The sequence below is a fragment of the Podarcis cretensis genome (assembly GCF_951804945.1).
Source record: "Podarcis cretensis genome assembly, chromosome: 1".
NCBI lineage: Eukaryota > Metazoa > Chordata > Lepidosauria > Squamata > Lacertidae > Podarcis > Podarcis cretensis.
Genome location: NC_137170.1, coordinates 95736373 through 95753759, shown reverse-complemented (window position 1 = coordinate 95753759; position 17387 = coordinate 95736373). Strand labels below are relative to the sequence as shown.

The following is a 17387-nucleotide window of genomic DNA, read 5'->3' as shown; positions in this document are numbered from 1 at the left end:
GTGACAATAATTGAGAGCTTCTTTCCTGGGTTTTCTGTTTGTTTCATTCAAACCAAAAGGTGCTGTGGGCAGCTGTGAGTTTGAATGGAGGGAAGTACCACTCTGCTGTCGAGTGGGCAGCTTTCTGCTCAAATCACTCCTCTCCCTGCCACTTCTCCACCACGAGGGGAAAGACATTGAGTATTGCAGTGGTGTTAGATTTTGAATGCAAAAAGAGCTTGGGAAGATCAAGTAGCCCCAGCCTTTGATTACAAACTAGCTGCCAAAAACAAGATACCCTCTAGAACCCGGAACACAGTAGCTATTTGTCATTCAGCATCAAAGGTGATTCCAAGCCAATTGTGTACCAACAAGCAGGGCGCTCTCTTAAATCATAGTTGCATGTTTGTTTATGGAACATGCCGAATGCCTGCAGCAAATTCCCTAGCTGCGTTGCCTTTTCAGAGCTTTTTCATACTGCCTGCTGCCGCTATTGTGGGTTATATTTGCCATTCTGAAGGACCCCCTTCACACGTAGAAGGGCCCTCCATCCATGGAAAGGGCAGCAAGCCGCACTTCTGGCCCCACCCCAAGATTTACACACTGAACAGGCTGTCCAGGGGAAGCTTATGAGCGTCATGCTCTACAGATGCAGCAGGCTTTCATGTGGCCTGGATCCCCAGTCACACAGGGTTCTAGATCACATGGAAAAACTATACAGGCAGACTTTCGCTATGCAAATGTCCATGCTCAACACATGGAAGCTGAGATTGGTAAATCAAATGATGTTTTGGGGTGGGGCCAGTGGCACAGCCCCCACTGCCCCTTGCACAGTTCGCAGAACTGTTTGCATGGCTAGCGCATGAAAGAAGCTAAGATCTTTCTACTTTCCATCAAGCAGAATGGATTGCTCTGCTGGTTTCATTCTACAGCACTCACCTGTCCGCTGTTTGCAAAATCTTCCACACTTAAGGCTGGATCCAGCCTCAGAGCAATCCCAAAATCACAGAGCACACATTCCTGTTCGTTCTTAATGAGGATGTTGGTGCTTTTGATGTCCCGGTGGGCGATGGGGATCTTTGGACTGCCACAGGCAGTGTAGTCGCTGTGTAAGTGAGCCACACCACTCACTAGGGAGCCAGCCATCTTCTGCAAGTCCCTCCAGCTCAGAACATTCCTGGATAAATAATCCTTGAGGTTTCCCTGGCTATGGTAGGCCGTGATGAGCCAGTATTCTTTCTGGAGTCCAGAGTGCCTCTCCTCCGCCGTGAGGAACTGAAGGATGCTATCATGCTTGAGGTTGGCATCGCTGAAGATCTGGCTTTCGTTTTTCCAGGAAGCATAGTCCTCGCAGGGGAAAATCTTCACTGCCACCGTCTCGTACTGCCCCGAAGAGGCATGCTTCAGCTTTGCTCTCCAGACTTCTGCAAACTGCCCTTTCCCGACTCGCTCATCTAGCTCGATAGGCAACAGTTCGGTGTTGTGGTTGATGTTGTTGGCGCAGGCTGTGCTCAAGGCGACGCGGTGGTCGATCTTGATAGATAGTATCTCATCGTAGCTAGTGGCTCTGCTGGGTTCAGGCAGTGGGCGGTGCTGGACTTGTTTCTGGGGCCATTCCTTAGCTCTCCTCCTCTGCCTGTGGGTTCGGCAGAGATAGAACGTCACTGTTATCATGATGGCAACCAGCAGTGGGGGCAACAGGCTGATGGCTGCCACGGGAATTATTTCTTTGCTTTGTAGCATGGAGTATCCTATGGTGAAAGGAAAGCGACAAATAATATACAGCAAGAACATCTCCGCATAGGCCAGTTAGTCAACATGAACAGCTTTTCTTAGTGAAGAATGAACATAAAACCAATAACTTGTGGGGAAGAATCACAGCTCAACCCCCAACTACTCCAGGTAGAGCTGGAAATGTTCCTTGTCTAAAAACCCTGGGGAGCTGCTGCCACTCAGTGCAGGCAATTCTCAGCTAGATGGACCAATGGTCTGACTCAGAATAAGGCAGCTTCCCAGTGGCGTAGCGTGGGGGGTGCAGGGGGGACCGGGCGCAACATCTGGGGGTTAGGGTTAGGGGGCACAAATCCACGGGTTAGGGGGCGCAAATCCACAGGTTAGGGGGTGCAAATTACTTGCCTTGCCCCAGGTCCTGACAACCCACGCTACGCCACTGCAGCTTCCTATGTACCTTCTGTATCCTAGGGCTCAACATTTCAAGTGCTAACATTTTCTACCATGGGTTTGCTTGGTTGTCTGTTTTCTTTAATATATACAGTGGTACATCGGGTTACATACGCTTCAGGTTACAGACTCCGCTAACCCAGAAATATTACCTCGGGTTAAGAACTTTGCTTCAGGATGAGAATAGAAATTGTGCTCCGGTGGCGCGGCAGCAGCAGGAGGCCCCATTAGCTAAAGTGGTGTTTCAGGTTAAGAAAAGTTTCAGGTTAAGAATGGACCTCCAGAACGAATTAAGTACGTAACCAGAGGTACCACTGTAGTGCAATTTTGGGAAAAATAGCTATGCAGTCTAACACATGGCAAATGTTAATTTATTATTTTTTTGTTTATTATTACATGTATATCCCACCTTTCCTCCTAGGAGCTCAAGATGGTGTATCAGGTCCCCCTCTGCTTTTCATTTTATTCTCAGCAACTATCGGCAGAGCAGTAGCCACTCAAAGATTACAACCAAGTCAGCCACAGTCATCTGCATCGCAGCACTTTACCACGCATTTAGGAAACGGGCACATTTCCCCCACATTTTACAATTTGGTAAGTTAGCTGTTTTGTTCTCAGACACAGTCAGGAGATCTGATCTGGGAAGAAGCCCCAACTCATTGGGTAAAGCACATGCCGGAGACTTTTGAGGTATGCTGTTAATTAGTATATATGTACTGTAGATCTGACGACAGTATAAGCAGCTTCATGTGCACTCAAGATGACAGAGCCAAATCTTTCTTGCCGACTAAAATGAATAGTCTTTACAAAAACTCAGCTCTTAGATCATAAACCCAAGAGACCAAGGGTGGAAAATGCTGGTAACTCCTTTGCTCCAGGTCTTTTGAAAATATAAATGGCCCTGCTATCAATGATCAGATTAATCTAAGGAAGGGATGCTAAATAAAAGCAGTCCATCCAGCAGCAGTGTGGGAGCGTGGTCCAGAGGTTCTGACGCCCAAGACTCCTTCCACTCCCCCCCCTTTTAACTCACATATTTTTTTTAATTTTATCATGGGGCAGCTGGGTGCAGTGCTGCTGAGACCTCTTAATTTCCCAGAGGCACCTAAACAGGTAAATCTCTGTAGGGGGGGAAACAGAAAGCACCCAGTGGTGGGTGCTGTTAATGCACTCATAAGAAGCACAAAATGCATCACGGTGAAAGGAGCATGCTGGGTGGAGCTGCCATAGATGCTCACTCTCCTCTCCAGCCACACTCAGCAAGGAAGAACCTGTTTCACACTGCAGCCAAGTGGCCCTGGAAGTGCAGCTCTGGTCAGGAAAGAGACCAAGACTGGGCACCACTATCTTTCCTTGGGAAGTGAAGATTACGGAGCAGATTGATTGCTATTAGGCCAGGTCTGTAAGAGCCATGCCAAATGCTTGAAGAACAGGCTGGCTAATCTTTGTGGAAAAGATCCTGTTCTGCAGTTCCTAGTGGCTGAAATCACTACGAGGATGGGGGTGTTTGTAAACCGCACTTGCAGCTATAGCACCTTACAGTACTTGCGCCTCTGATTCGCAGATGCTGCAGACTGTTGCAGGAGCCTCGTTGCTGCCACCTGCTGGTTGTAATGTGAACCTGCTGCTGCCCCATTAGCTGGGAGTATTTGCAATGAAACAAGCTTTACTGCTGAGTTTACATTGCAACGTTTCTGCATGCTGAGATCCACCTAAGGGATACTCACTGACTGCATCCTTGAATAAACCGTAAGTAAGGTCCATGTGCGTGCATTTGTACACATGCTTAAAGGTGTTGTCGTTTTTTAAAAAATGAAACTCCTAAAAGAAAGCATACAAACTAACACAATGAACTAAAATGGGAACAGTTCATTCAGATAGCTAGTAAAAATGGAAACTATTTTAAGTTTACAAAAAAGAAAGCTACCATTGATGCTAAAGGTTCTTTAAAGTCTGGGGAAAGCATAAATGATTTTGCCTGGCAGCCAAATGAGAGCAATAAGGGTGCTATATGGGTCTCAATAGGAAGGTTGGCATCCCAAAGCTGAGGATCTAGATTAAAAGGGCGCTTTTTGGTCACTGCCCACCTCACTTCAAATGGTGAGACCAGCTTAAGGAAGGCCTCAGGCAGTGACCTCAGTGGATGGGCAGATTGATATGGGAGAAGATGGCCCATCAGGTATTAGGAAGATAAACCTTGTGGCTTTAAGAGTTAATACTGGCACTTTCAACTGAACTTGGAAACCTGCTGGAAGCCAGGGGAGTTGTTTTCAATACAGGCAAGATATGAGATATGATCTCTTCTCCCCGTTGCAAAGAGATAGGTGCAGTTCCTCACTGCTGCTCATGAAATTCAAATAAAATCTTTGAAAGGATTCTTGGCCAAGTATAATACTGAGGAAGAGAAGTTCAAGAGCCATCCCCTAAGCAAAAAGCCTTTGCTGCATGACCTCAGTGGGTGCAGCCTACAGTTCAGATACTGGAAAAAGAAACTCAAAGCGTTTGGCTGTTTTACTTGGCAGTTTACAAAAAAATAAAAATCTGCCACAGCTAACTTCTGCTAAGCTGTGAATGTTTCTAAAATAGGCATTGAGTTCAAACCACAGGATCAACCTCAAATGATATAATTTGAGTTTGTTTTGGAAAGCGCGAAGCCTGGCTATCTCCTGCTTCTCTAATGGATTTACCTGATGGGTATGACTACATCGCTAAAGGCTGTGAAATCCAATGGAAAGCAGAATTGTTTTCAGAGGATTTTCCAGGACTTCTCTTATGTGCAAACCCTGAAGTAATAACTGTGTACATAATTCCCATCAGCTGCTTAAGTATGTTGCCTCCCGGGCTGCAAAGTCATCAGCTTGTAGCAGGGATCATTAAATGAGCCTGAAGAATTATCAGGCAGGCAGTTGTTTTCTATGAAAACAAATGCTGAAATGTAAAGAAAAGGAAAACCATCGCCTCATATTTCTCTGTGCCTCCCACTGCTTTTTCTGCCAGAAATGAATTGGTTCTGGAAGAAAGAAAAAACCCACCTCACGGTCAAATGAAACAAGAAATGTTGAGGGCATCTAAATATTCCTCAATGGATATATTCTGAATCGAGCAATATAATCTCTATTAGGTAGATTCAGAGTTATAATATAGCCTTGGCCACCTTCCTGTGGTCCTTGTCTGCTCTCAGAAGGGTGTAGGAGGATAAATGGCATATAATGAATATGGTATGCTCCTTGCTGAACCCCAAACAATAATGTGCCACTGCTTTAAATGATCCAGGGAAGCCAAGAAAATATGAGTTTCTTTGCATACTGCTAACTCTCAACGGCCCAAGTGAAACTTCACACACCGTATATCTATAATCAGTGCTTTTTTCTTAAATTTTTTTTAGGGGTACTCTCATTTTGACTCAAGAAAACCACCATTTTATAGTTCAAATCGGGAAAAAGAAATACAGTAAATGGACAAAAATACAAAGATTCACAAAATGTTTAGGGGTATGTGTATCCCTGCAGCCCCTCCAGGAAAAATGCACTGTCTATAACAGGGGTCAGCAACCTTTTTCAGCTGTGGGCCGGTCCACCGTCCCTCAGACCATGTGGTGGGCCGGACTATATGGGGGGGGGGGGGGAATGGACAAATTCCTATGCCCCACAAATAAACTAGAGATGCATTTTAAATAAAAGCACACATTCTACTCATGTAAAAACACCAGGCAGGCCCCACAAATAACCCAGAGATACATTTTAAATAAAAGGACACATTCTACTCATGTAAAAACACGCTGATTCCTGGACTGTCCATGGGCCAGATTGAGAAGGCGATTGGGCCTTAGGTTGCCTACCCCTGGTCTATAATGAAAAGCAATGATTTTTGTCGCCGCCACTGCACTGTCCATTTGACCTTGGCACTGGCTGCCATAAGATGTGATCATAATCCGCAGTGTAACTTACTGATAACTAAAATGATAAATCATTTGAGGGCTTCCCTCACACAATACTGGCAAAACCTGGAAGTGATGGCTACCAACGGCCACATGTTCTTAGTACGTTTTTCCTGTCAAACAGTTTCGTTTTATGTTATGTGGACTTGGTGTGTGTTGAAAAAAGAAAGTGGACAATAGCTTTATCCAGTAAATTGGTTGCTCATATATTCCTTGTTGATAGAACAGTCACTGGCCCTGTGTGCACATAATGTTAAGCCCAAACCATGGCTAAGCCTGAATAAGTGTGTGTTTTGACAGTAAAAATCAAGTCTGTTTCATTCCAGTCCTCCTGCTAAGGTAAGGTATGATTTGGCTTAATGTTATGTCCAAACCCATGCTCAAGTTTCTCTCCCTGGACAGATTTAACATGTCAAACCATTGCTTAACTCAAGGTAGCATGGCTGCAAGAGGACTGAGGGAACAGTGAAGTGGCTGTGATTTTTTCTGTTGGTACCTGAACACTTGCACATTCACACTTAGCCATGGTCTGGGTTAGTGTTATGTGTAAGCCAGACCACAGCAAACAGTATCAACTGTGTGCAATGACAGCAACCACAGAATGCTAAGTTCCTACATGTTCAACTAAAATTCTATTGCTCTCTTGCTTCCAACTACGGTTTGTTGTTGCTCCTGTTGCTTTTTTACTTGTTTTTCCATGCAATTAAGATGCAACAGTTCTAACCTTGATTTTTATATGTAATATCACATGACATATAAATAAATATTTGCATTAAATGTTGCATTAAAATAACTAGTCTGCCCATCATGCCTGTGGAATTTTCTGGAGCACCATTTATAATTCAGCTATAGATTCTGAAGCTGATAATGTGACATAAGGGGCGATTTTCTTCCTAAAGCAGGCTACGTAATCATTGCACATTGGATAAACTCAAGTTTCAGTTTCACAGCTCAAAAACTGCATCAAACTTTACCACAGTTTGGTCCAAACTAAGCAGACCCACAATTAGGGCAGGAGGGAGGGGGAGAGGCATCTCCCTGCTACATTTTGTTCCTTCCCACACATGACCCAGCCTGGTGTTTTATGTTTTTGCCTGACAGGCAAACTTTCAATGGAATGTTTGGGAGGTGGGGAGCTGTGGTTGGGCCATCTCTGTTTTTAGACTGTATAAGCAGGAAACAGATCCCATTCCTCGCAAAACTAACATCTGATAAGGTCAACACTGAAAGCGATGGCTTAGCTTACAAGTCTAAAATAATACTGGCTTGAACATATGCCTACGGAGTCAAACCATCAATCCACCATGGGTCGCCAGTATGCTGCCCTTCCAATTTTATTGGACTGCAATTCCCATCTTCCCTGGCCATCAGCTGCGCTGGCTAAGGCTCACGAGTCTAGCAGCATCTAGAGGTCACGTTGTTGGCTACTGCTGGTCTACTTTAATGGTCAGTTACGGTACTTTAACTGACAGTCAACGAGACCTTAGGCAGAACTCCTTCCCTGCCTTGCAACATAGGCTACTTTCACACTGAACATTTACTGTAGAATATTTACACTGCATTCTCTCACTTTTTCTGGGGAATCTATAATGTTGTGAACAAAACATCCCCCTCTCATGTTCTGTCCAGCTTTCCTCCCCCTGCCCCACTTCAGAGCTCAGAAAGTGAAGCTTTTTAAAATTCAGGTGAATAGCTGCATCATTTCCCCAGCTGTAAATGGCCAACTGTGTTACTACAGTGGTACCTTGATTCTCTAAATTCAAGAGAATCCGTTCGACTCCCAAAATGGTTCAGAAACCAAGGTGTGGCTTCTGATTGGCTGCAGGAGCTTCCTGCACTCAATTGGAAGCTGCGGAAGTTGCGTTGGACGTCTGGCTTCCGAAAAACGTTCGCAAACAGGAACACTCACTTCTAGGCTTGTGGCGTTCAGATGCTGATTTGTTTGGGAGCCAAGCCGTTCAACTACCAAGGTACCACTGTAATCCACCAGGTTAGATTGTTCAGTCTAGCCATTTTCTACATTATGCTAGAGTCATTTTTTCTCCTCTCTAGGAATTGACTCAATCATTTCAACCCAAATAACATTGCCTTTATATCAGTCCTCTCCTCCCCCCTTTCACCCCAATTGCAGCAGGGGCAAGAATGACGGGGGATGAAGATGGGGGAGAAAGGATTTAACACACGCACCCCAACGGCAGAGGCGGATTTAGGGGAGCAGAATCAGTTTGCCTACACTGGGTGCTACACCGAGAGGGCAACACAGGGGGCATCGCAACAATGACAAACAACAGGGGGGTGGGGTTTTTCTATATGCAAGTACAGCTGCTAGAATAGTGATTGCTGCTAGGTGGAAGTCACAAACTATACCCACAAAGGAGGAATGGATTTGTAAACTAAATGAATATTTTATTTTGGCAAAATTAACTGCTATAATAAAAAATCAGTCAAATCAAAAATTAAAAAAGGAGTGGAAATGTTTTGATGAATATATGGCAAAATATTGCTTAAAAAAAGATATGCTAATATGCCTAGATTAAAATGTGAAGTACTTGATGGAAGAAAAATCAGTAAGGAAAGATAATAAGAATATATAGATGATTTGAGAAGGTTGTAGAATGCAAAGATTATTGTAAATTGTATAATATGGAGGAAATTGAGTGGGGACGGAGGGAAGTGGGAGGAAGGAGAAAGGAATAATATGATAGATTGAGGAAATAGAAATGTAAATGTATGGGGGGATGGGGAGGAAATGGTGTTGGCTTTGGTACATCTGTATTGTAAAGTATTATGTGAAAACCAATAAAAAAACAACACACACAATGACAAACAACAGAAGGTGAGAGGTGGGGGCGCCACTGAAATTTTAAAGCCAAAAGTCTGCCACTGCCAACAGTCTGAATAAAAATAATCTCCTCTAAGATGAGGAAAGGTGGACTGAAACCCGGAAGAATACTCACCATTGGTGTGCTTTTCAAAAATGAGTTTGTCATTGCATTCCTGTTCATTCACACAGCCACAGATGTAAAATATCCCCTCCTCATTGTGCTGACGGACCATAACACACTGGGATGTGTTATACTTGGGAACCATGACATTTTCCACGGGAAGCTGCGGGTTGTGACAAAGAGTACTCACTCTAATGCTCTCGTTGTCTTGTTTCCTGAAATGCATAATTAATCGGAAAAAATGATCACTGTGAAGGTTGAATAATGTAAGCCAACATTTATGTACTTGTTCATAAACAAATAATAAATCAGTCCTGAACATAGTTTCAAGTTACAAGAAAGGAGATTCCAACTAAACATACAGAAAACCTTTCTGACAGTAAGGTAAAGGTAAAAAGGCAGAAGATCCCTGGACGGTTAAGTCCAGTCCAAGGTAATTATGGGGCGCGCATCTCACATCAGGCCAAGGGAACCGGTGTTTGTCCGCAGACAGCTTTCTAGGTCATGTGGCCAGCATGACTAAACCACTTCTGGTGCAACAGGACACCGTGACGAAAACCAGAGTGCATGGAAACACCGTTTACCTACTACCACAGCAGTACCTATTTATCTACTTGCACTGGCATGCTTTCAAACTGCTAGGATGGCAGGAACTGGGACAGAGCAATGGAAGCTCAACCCGTCATGGGGATTTGAACCGCCAACCATCAACCATCTAATTAGCAAGCCCAAGAGGCTCAGTGGTTTAGTCCACAGCACCACCCACAGTAAGAGCTGTTCGACGGTGGAACAGTCTCCCTTGGGAGGCTGTGGACTCTCCTTCCTTGCAGGATTTTAAGCAGAGGTTGGATGGCCATCTGCCATGGACGCTTTAACTGATATTCCTGTATTGCAGGGGGTTGGACTAGATGACCGTTGGATCCCTTCCAACTCTATGATTCTATAAATGTACCTTGACACAGTAGCCTACGTAGTGCTTTGTACAAGGGGTGGAATTCACCATTGCCTGTTACAAATGTTCTGCGGCTTGCCAGATCCCTTCCTCTCCTCACCCCGCATACTGTTCTGGGGGTTCTCCTGACTTTTGGGGGGGGGAGTCTTGTTGCACAACTGGGCTTCTGCTGATGGGGCTCATTAGGTGAATGCTGCCCAAGGCTGTTAATATTTCCCGATGCCAACTGGAAGTGTATCCAAAAGTTGTCTTTGGGCTTATTCACACTGGATCAAAACACAGATTTGCACCTGCCTGCCTCCCCATTGATGTAGTGGTGTCCACATGGCAGCCTCCTCATCATAGTGTTGTCTTGAACCTGGAAATGTAAGGTTTTTCCATCCTTGGAAAGTCCAAAATAGACAGGATCAAAACCCCCACATTTAAAGGGGCGGGGGAGGTACAGGACAACACTTTCATTCCTATCAGATGAACTCCCATATAAATTAAAAATGTCAATTGCTTGTCCCCAACTGTGACTTTGTACTTAGTAGAATCCTCAAGATATAATGTGCAGCAGTTGGAAAATGTAACTGCTAGGTGTGGATCTTTCCGTAACTACGTTCTTACACTTTATTTTACATTTAATATGTAAATGTTTTTATTAACAGAGGTGCCAGAACCCACCTGAGAGGTACCAGAACTGAGTTGTGGTGAGTTACGGCTTTAAAAAAAGCCCTGCTTATAATGTTTATATTTCCTTTTACCCATATTCTAATATTATCTGTGCATTTGATTTCATTGACAGTTTGTTTCATCGCCCATTAGGGATGTGCTTAATGAGGGTTGCCTGCTTACCATATAGACACACAGATTTCCTCTGACTTTTCACAATAGGAGCTCAGATCACAGTTGCTGTAGCACTCCTGATCTTTACAGACTGGGTACGTGTTATTACACCACTTACATAAATTGCTCTTCACATTCCGCCCTCCTTGGCCGTCATGTGCTGTGAATAAAAAGACATCAAACAAAAGGAGCATCTTTAGTTGTTTGAATGAACAATTTTGTATATATGTCTCATCTGCTGATTCTGAGTTCACACATGGGTCATTAATTGACATACAGTACTATGATACCGTCATCCACGGGGAGAGAATGCACAGGTTTCACATATTGCAAGCACCATGTGAATGTGTGTGTTTGGTGGAATCTAGATACACATAAAAAAATGTTGTGGAAATGCTTTTTTCAAAAATGTTCTGAAAAATATATTGAATTTGCCATAGCTCACCATCGCCATCTAGTGTCACATTTGTATAATGCACTTGACAAGACACTTAAAACGTTTTATTTGCAGCTGTATAGCTGAGCCCTTTGTGTGTGTTTGCTGTATGGGATAAGGGGATTCTCTTTCTGTAGCAAACGCTGACCATACTCTGTTTCCCTCATTAAAAGTGCACTCATTAATTCTGTGTCTTGCATTCACACATCCATGCACTAACATGCACAGTCACAAGCTTTCTGGGTGTTTCTGCATAAGGTAAAGGTAAAGGTACCCCTGCCCGTACGGGCCAGTCTTGACAGACTCTGGGGTTGTGCGCCCATCTCACTTAAGAGGCCAGGGGCCAGCGCTGTCCGGAGACACTTCCGGGTCATGTGGCCAGCGTGACATCGCTGCTCTGGCGAGCCAGAGCCGCACACGGAAACGCCGTTTACCTTCCCGCTGGTAAGCGGTCCCTATTTATCTACTTGCACCCGGAGGTGCTTTCGAACTGCTAGGTTGGCAGGCGCTGGGACCGAGCAGCGGGAGCGCACCCCGCCGCAGGGATTCGAACCGCCGACCTTTCGATCGGCAAGCCCTAGGCGCTGAGGCTTTAACCCACAGCGCATAAAGGGACCCCTGACCAGTAGGTCCAGTCGTGACCGACTCTGGAGTAGCGGCACTCATCTCGCTTTATTGGCTGAGGGAGCTGGTGTACAGCTTCCAGGTCATGTGGCCAGCATGAGTAAGCCGCTTCTGGCAAACCAGAGCAGCGCACGGAAACACCATTTACCTTCCTGCCAGAGTGGTACCTATTTATCTACTTGCACTTTGAGGTGCTTTCGAACTGCTAGGTTGGCAGGAGCAGGGACCGAGCAACGGGAGCTCACCCGTTGCAGGGATTTGAACCGCCGACCTTCTGATCGGCAAGTTCTAGGCTCTGTGGTTTAACCCACAGCGCCACCCGTGTCCCGATGTTAATGCATAGGAACATGCTTATAGCAAACTTCATATTCTCTCAAGGTTGCACTTCTGTTATGGGGATATTGTATCCACTGAGCACTCAAAGGGCAATATACTGCAATGGGTTTTGCTGTAAGGTTTTTCTTTTCTTTTCTTTTTGGTGAACAGGACTATCAACATGAGTTGTTTTAAGGCAATATGTGCCAGAGTCTTGACAGAGGAGGCTGTTAATAGTCCTGGGTATTCAGGTGATGTGTTTCCATAGAAACTAATTATCAGACAATCCTCCTTGTGTCTTATGAATCGGGCAAAAGCAGACCTCCTCCCCCTTGATGATGTAATCTAGATGTCTTGTGTGTGAAGAGAAAAGATAGGAAATGCAGTTTGAATTCAGAGTATTAGAGGAAATTAAGCCCCTGGTGATTTGATGATCTGGTGATCTGATGTAGACTTTGGCTGTCTTTTGAAGTATTTAAGCTGTGTCTTTACCTATAATCAACCTTCATATCTGTAAATGAACTCACATATTACAAAATGCCATAAGCCTGCCACTGACCTCCTTCCAAAGGAAGCAGAACCCAGTAAGTTCTGTACACTCGAAATGGGCTGAGCATAATGATCTTGTACATATGGTGCTGTGGTCCGCGGACAACCCATGTGTCATGCTCTCAGAACCACTCTGACATTACCTTTTCACATGAACAAGACTAGGAGGGAGGGATCAAGCAAGGGCCAAAATGTGATTGAGACACATTTTTGCTGATCACACAGAAAAGGCCTTCTCTCCCACAAACATTTGTGTTGACCTATCTGGCACAGTTCTGACAGATGGAGAAGACCAAAAGTAGCAGAATAGCAAATTAAGGCAACATGCTGGATTCAAAAATCAAGACAGTACAGAACAAGGGCCTGCCTCCCAAGTCAGTTTCATTGAGGGTCAAGGAAAACACTATTACACTTAATCTCATCCACAGGTGAAATCCTGTGACCATCAGGGTTCCTAACCCTTGCTACTAGAAGCTTGCACAGCTCCCCAATTCTTTGGAATGAGGCAGAGCAATTTCGTTAGATTCAGTACTCAGCAAATTTGTTATAGACAAGAGTCAGTGGATGCTGTTTCAGAAGCTGAAAAGCAGACCTAGATATCTGGTTCTGATTATCATGATGTTCTTCCAAAGAATATTTTATACCAATATTCAGATTTGACCCTTTATTGTTCTCTAGTTTCTGGCAACCAGCAATAAATCTCCCATCCCATTTCCTGATGCATAAAATGAAATTTTGCATTACAAAAGAGACAGTAATCCTATGATTGGTGAATTCTGATGTGTGTGAGTGAGAGAGAGAGAGAGAGAGAGAGAGAGAGAGAGAGAGAGAAAAGAGACAGACAGACAGACTTTGCAACAACGTTGACTAGTACAATCATTATTGGCTACCACCAAACCCTTATGTCTTCAATTTATTCTTGGAGACCTCATCCTCATATTTAATTAGTTTATAGTTCGTTCCAAGTTTTGCTTTCCCAAATTTTTTTTTAAAAAGTTTTTATTTTGATGCTTTGCATTTGCCTCTGCAACATCTGGAAAGCTTTTTGTAGAAGCTTATTGTTACTTTACTGCCTGTGCAGCTTTATTAAATTATCTGAGTATTAACATTGAAAGCATTCATCTGGGTTTCATTAGGGGTAAGATGAGTGATGTGGCAGTTAAACTACAAGCTAATGGTTCAGGGACACAAAGTTCTAATAGTAGTTTTAGCAAGTTTCTTGCCCTGGTTTTCACTAATTAAGAAGCTGGGCTCCTATGCAAAAGCTTGCCTTCCAAAACAGATGGGGGGAATCACATGATGAACCAAGCTAGCAATAACCTCTCACTGAAAGTTTTCGTAACTTGGTGGCAGTGTTTTATCTGCCACCTCTATATAGGTGGCTGGTACCCATTGAGACTGGTGGGGCAGAAGTTGGGGAGCCCAATAGTAGGTGGAGCCAGAGCCAATGACAGACAGAGCCAACTAATTTTAGTTTTGTCTCCATCCTTGTCCCTGCTGAATTCTCTGCAGCAAGGGCAAACCCTGAGATTGAGGAGGAAGAGGGAGCTGACACCTCCCCCTGCCCCCCAAGGCTGGGTGTAAATAAGGAGGGAAAACTGGTTAACTGAGCTTGGTGGGGCAGTCCCTCACTTGCCCTAATGGACCAGCCTACCAGCCTTCCCCAACATAGGTCCCCCAAATTGTATGGGATTACAACTCCCAGCAGCATGATCCAATGGCCAGGGATGATTGGAGCTGTAGTCCAAAACATCTTGAGGACACTAGGTTGGGGGAGACTGGTTAGTACTCCCCACCTCCAACCCTAATTTGCCTTTGCACTTAAGATCCCACCCCCCTCCATTTAGACTAGTCTTGATGCATCTTGTTGCACAGCTGGTGATGATTTTTCTTTCGAGGCAGTCGAGAATCAGAACCAACATTCTTTTGAACGTCTCTTTTTTTTTTAAGATTACACGTGCAATACTTGGGTGTGTTCCTAGTGTGATTTGGCGATAGCTCCGATTAATGGGCTTGTTTACTGTGGGTCCCATGATTGATAGTAGAATCTCATCAGGGCCAGTTCACACTGCAAATTCCTCCGCATAACTATATAGGCAGCAACGCAACCACATGGTGAAAGGCTAGTAGGGCTCTACGCATGAGGGTGATGGCAAACCTATTTCTGTTAGTAAGTTGTGCAAAAGGTACAAATGTGGCCATATGAAATATCTGCTGGCTCGTTGCACGTATGTACAGTATTGTTTAGCACTAGTCTTTCTTCACAACCCAACACTGCACATCTGCACACAGTGGTGCTGCCAGGGCGGGGCTTTGGGGCAGAGGTCCAGAGCCCCGCTCAGCAGAATGAGCAGGAAAGCTGGCCAAATGCAGCAGGACTGGCTTGCCATATTTTGAATTGAGTGAATATGGAGGGAGCCCCTGCAAGGCCATGGATTCCAGAGCCCAAAATTAAGAACTGCATCTACATGATCATCTGGAGCAGTGGTTCTCAACCTGTGGGTTCCCAGATGATGTTGGACTACAACTCTCATCATCCCTGAGCTCTGGCCTTGCTAGCTAGGGGTGATGGGAGTTGTAGTTCAACAACATCTAGGGACCCACAGATTGAGAAAGGCTGATCTGGAGGAATGTGACAGTGTCGCCTGGCACCGAGAAAGAAAATATAATTGACAGTAGGAGATAAAAGCAAGAGTGGTCCATTCATTTATGCGATGAACCTCAGTTTTTCCATAGAGTGCCTCTTAATGCATATGTTGCCCCTATTTGTGTACTTGCCTGTCTTCAATTTATCTGACAGCTGTGTCTAATGACACATAGGCAAGGCATCTTTCCCTAAAAGAAACATGCTTCTGGGATTGCTAAGGCACCAGTGTTGTTGATTCTTCCATGTGTATCCAATAATTTTCAGCCAGCACGCTTCTTCTTAGTGATCCTGTTTGCTGTATCAGTTACTTTTAGTTCCTCAATGCTTCCTACTTGGAAGCACACAGTTTACACCCTACTGATGAAGGGGTTGATAGGTCTATGAGAGCCTGTGGCTCAAGAGGATGGGTTCTCCTCAGCCTAACCTCAAAAGGGCCATTAGCAAGGGTTTCAAAATTTATCAGGGTGAGACTGTTTAAGTCACATGGGAGGAACAATTTTTCACACTGAGGATGTAATTGCATTTCCAAATACCTTTCACATAGCTTATATTAAGGGAGGAAATCTTGGCTTGTTTTCAAAGGATTTACCTGACTGGAACTACTACACATGCAAGAGAATGAGATAGTAGACCCATGAGCTGGTTGAGAGTGCTGGGCCATTTTGGATGAGAGAATATATATATATATATATATATATATATATATATATATAAAAATAATGTTCCCCCAAGAAAATAATTCCATGCAAGCAGGAAACTAGCAAACCAGGGAAGTGTTATAGACCTGTTCTGCTAGCTTTATATTTTAAGGGAGTTATTTATTTTACATAGGGAAACATAACCACGCCAATCTGAATGGTTTCAAGTGGAACTTTCTCCAAATGATCATGATTAAGAAGAATTGCATTTTAAATTTGTCAAAGAATAGACTTACATAGTGTTTCCAAGATTAGCTATAGGGTGAAAAGAACTTGGCTCTTCATTCGGTTTCTTTTTGTATTCATCATGAAATGTTAAGGAAACACCACTCCTGTTTACATCCAATTATTCAAATCCCCGTGATATGCCCGAAATGCTGAAGATAACTAAACACAAATTATACTTAATGAAGACACATTCACTAGTCTGTTTTCCTTTTCCATAGCTCTCATTCTTTCAAAAAATAAACATGCCTACAGTGCTATCCAAGGCTGACCCAATACATTTCGATGCCTGAAATGAAGCAGCAAATGGCACCAAGTCAAGTTATTTTATCACCTGAGACATAAATAAATCCCACAAGTGCCTCTCCCACTTTCTGCCAGTAAAAACACAATAATAAGTTAAGTAACTAATAGTAGGCTGCCCTTTCATGACATCCTAGATATGTTACCTGGGGCAGGCCTCATCCATTATATGGGGAAGATAACAGGATATAATAACATCATGAGGAGCCTACTCCCCATGTTCTTGCATAAGTCCCTGCCCAGGAATTTATCATGGTGTGTTTCAGCCTCTTTTCTCAGTGGATATTCTGGGTTCATAGGAAAGTTTAATTATTTATCTCTTCAGGCCTGCTGGCGATCCCTGCACCGTACTCTAATCTCCACTGGCACACATTTTGAAATTACCGGTAAAGATACTGAAATGAAACAGTTCAAATTAATAACAGCCTTAATTGAAAGTCATTATAAGACTTATTTATGGCCTGTGGAGAAGGGGTGGCGTTCTTTTCAGACACAACTTGGTCAGCACAAATAACCACAGACGCTGAACAGGAAACTTGCACAACCCAAGGGTCTTAATGAGAATTCATGTCAGGAGGGGGAAATGGCAACAGAAGCAGCACTTAGAAAATATATAGTTCAAAGACAAATATACGCTGAAAATGCCCGGGGGAATAATCCATTCCTTTGCCCCATTTTTGCTACCTCTGTGTCTATAAAATAGTGGTTAAAGCCTCTGCTGGTCATTAATCTGTATTAAATTATTTAAAACAATCCATTAGATTTGTT

The 17387-nt window shown here is 43.9% G+C and overlaps 1 protein-coding gene across 2 annotated transcripts in view; it reads right to left on the bottom strand.

The window, feature by feature from the left end:
* Positions 1 to 17387, bottom strand: part of LOC307225673 (TGF-beta receptor type-2-like) — a 45669-nt gene that overhangs the window by 5912 nt on the left and 22370 nt on the right. For both annotated transcript variants that reach the window (XM_079993748.1, XM_079993747.1), the window contains exons 2-4: positions 10832 to 10982; positions 9055 to 9257; positions 919 to 1730 (exon numbers count right to left, since the gene is read on the bottom strand). In XM_079993748.1, coding sequence (XP_079849874.1) covers positions 919 to 1730; positions 9055 to 9187 — 945 coding nt within the window. In that variant the 5' untranslated portion in view covers positions 9188 to 9257; positions 10832 to 10982. The remainder of the gene's footprint in view (positions 1 to 918; positions 1731 to 9054; positions 9258 to 10831; positions 10983 to 17387) is intronic.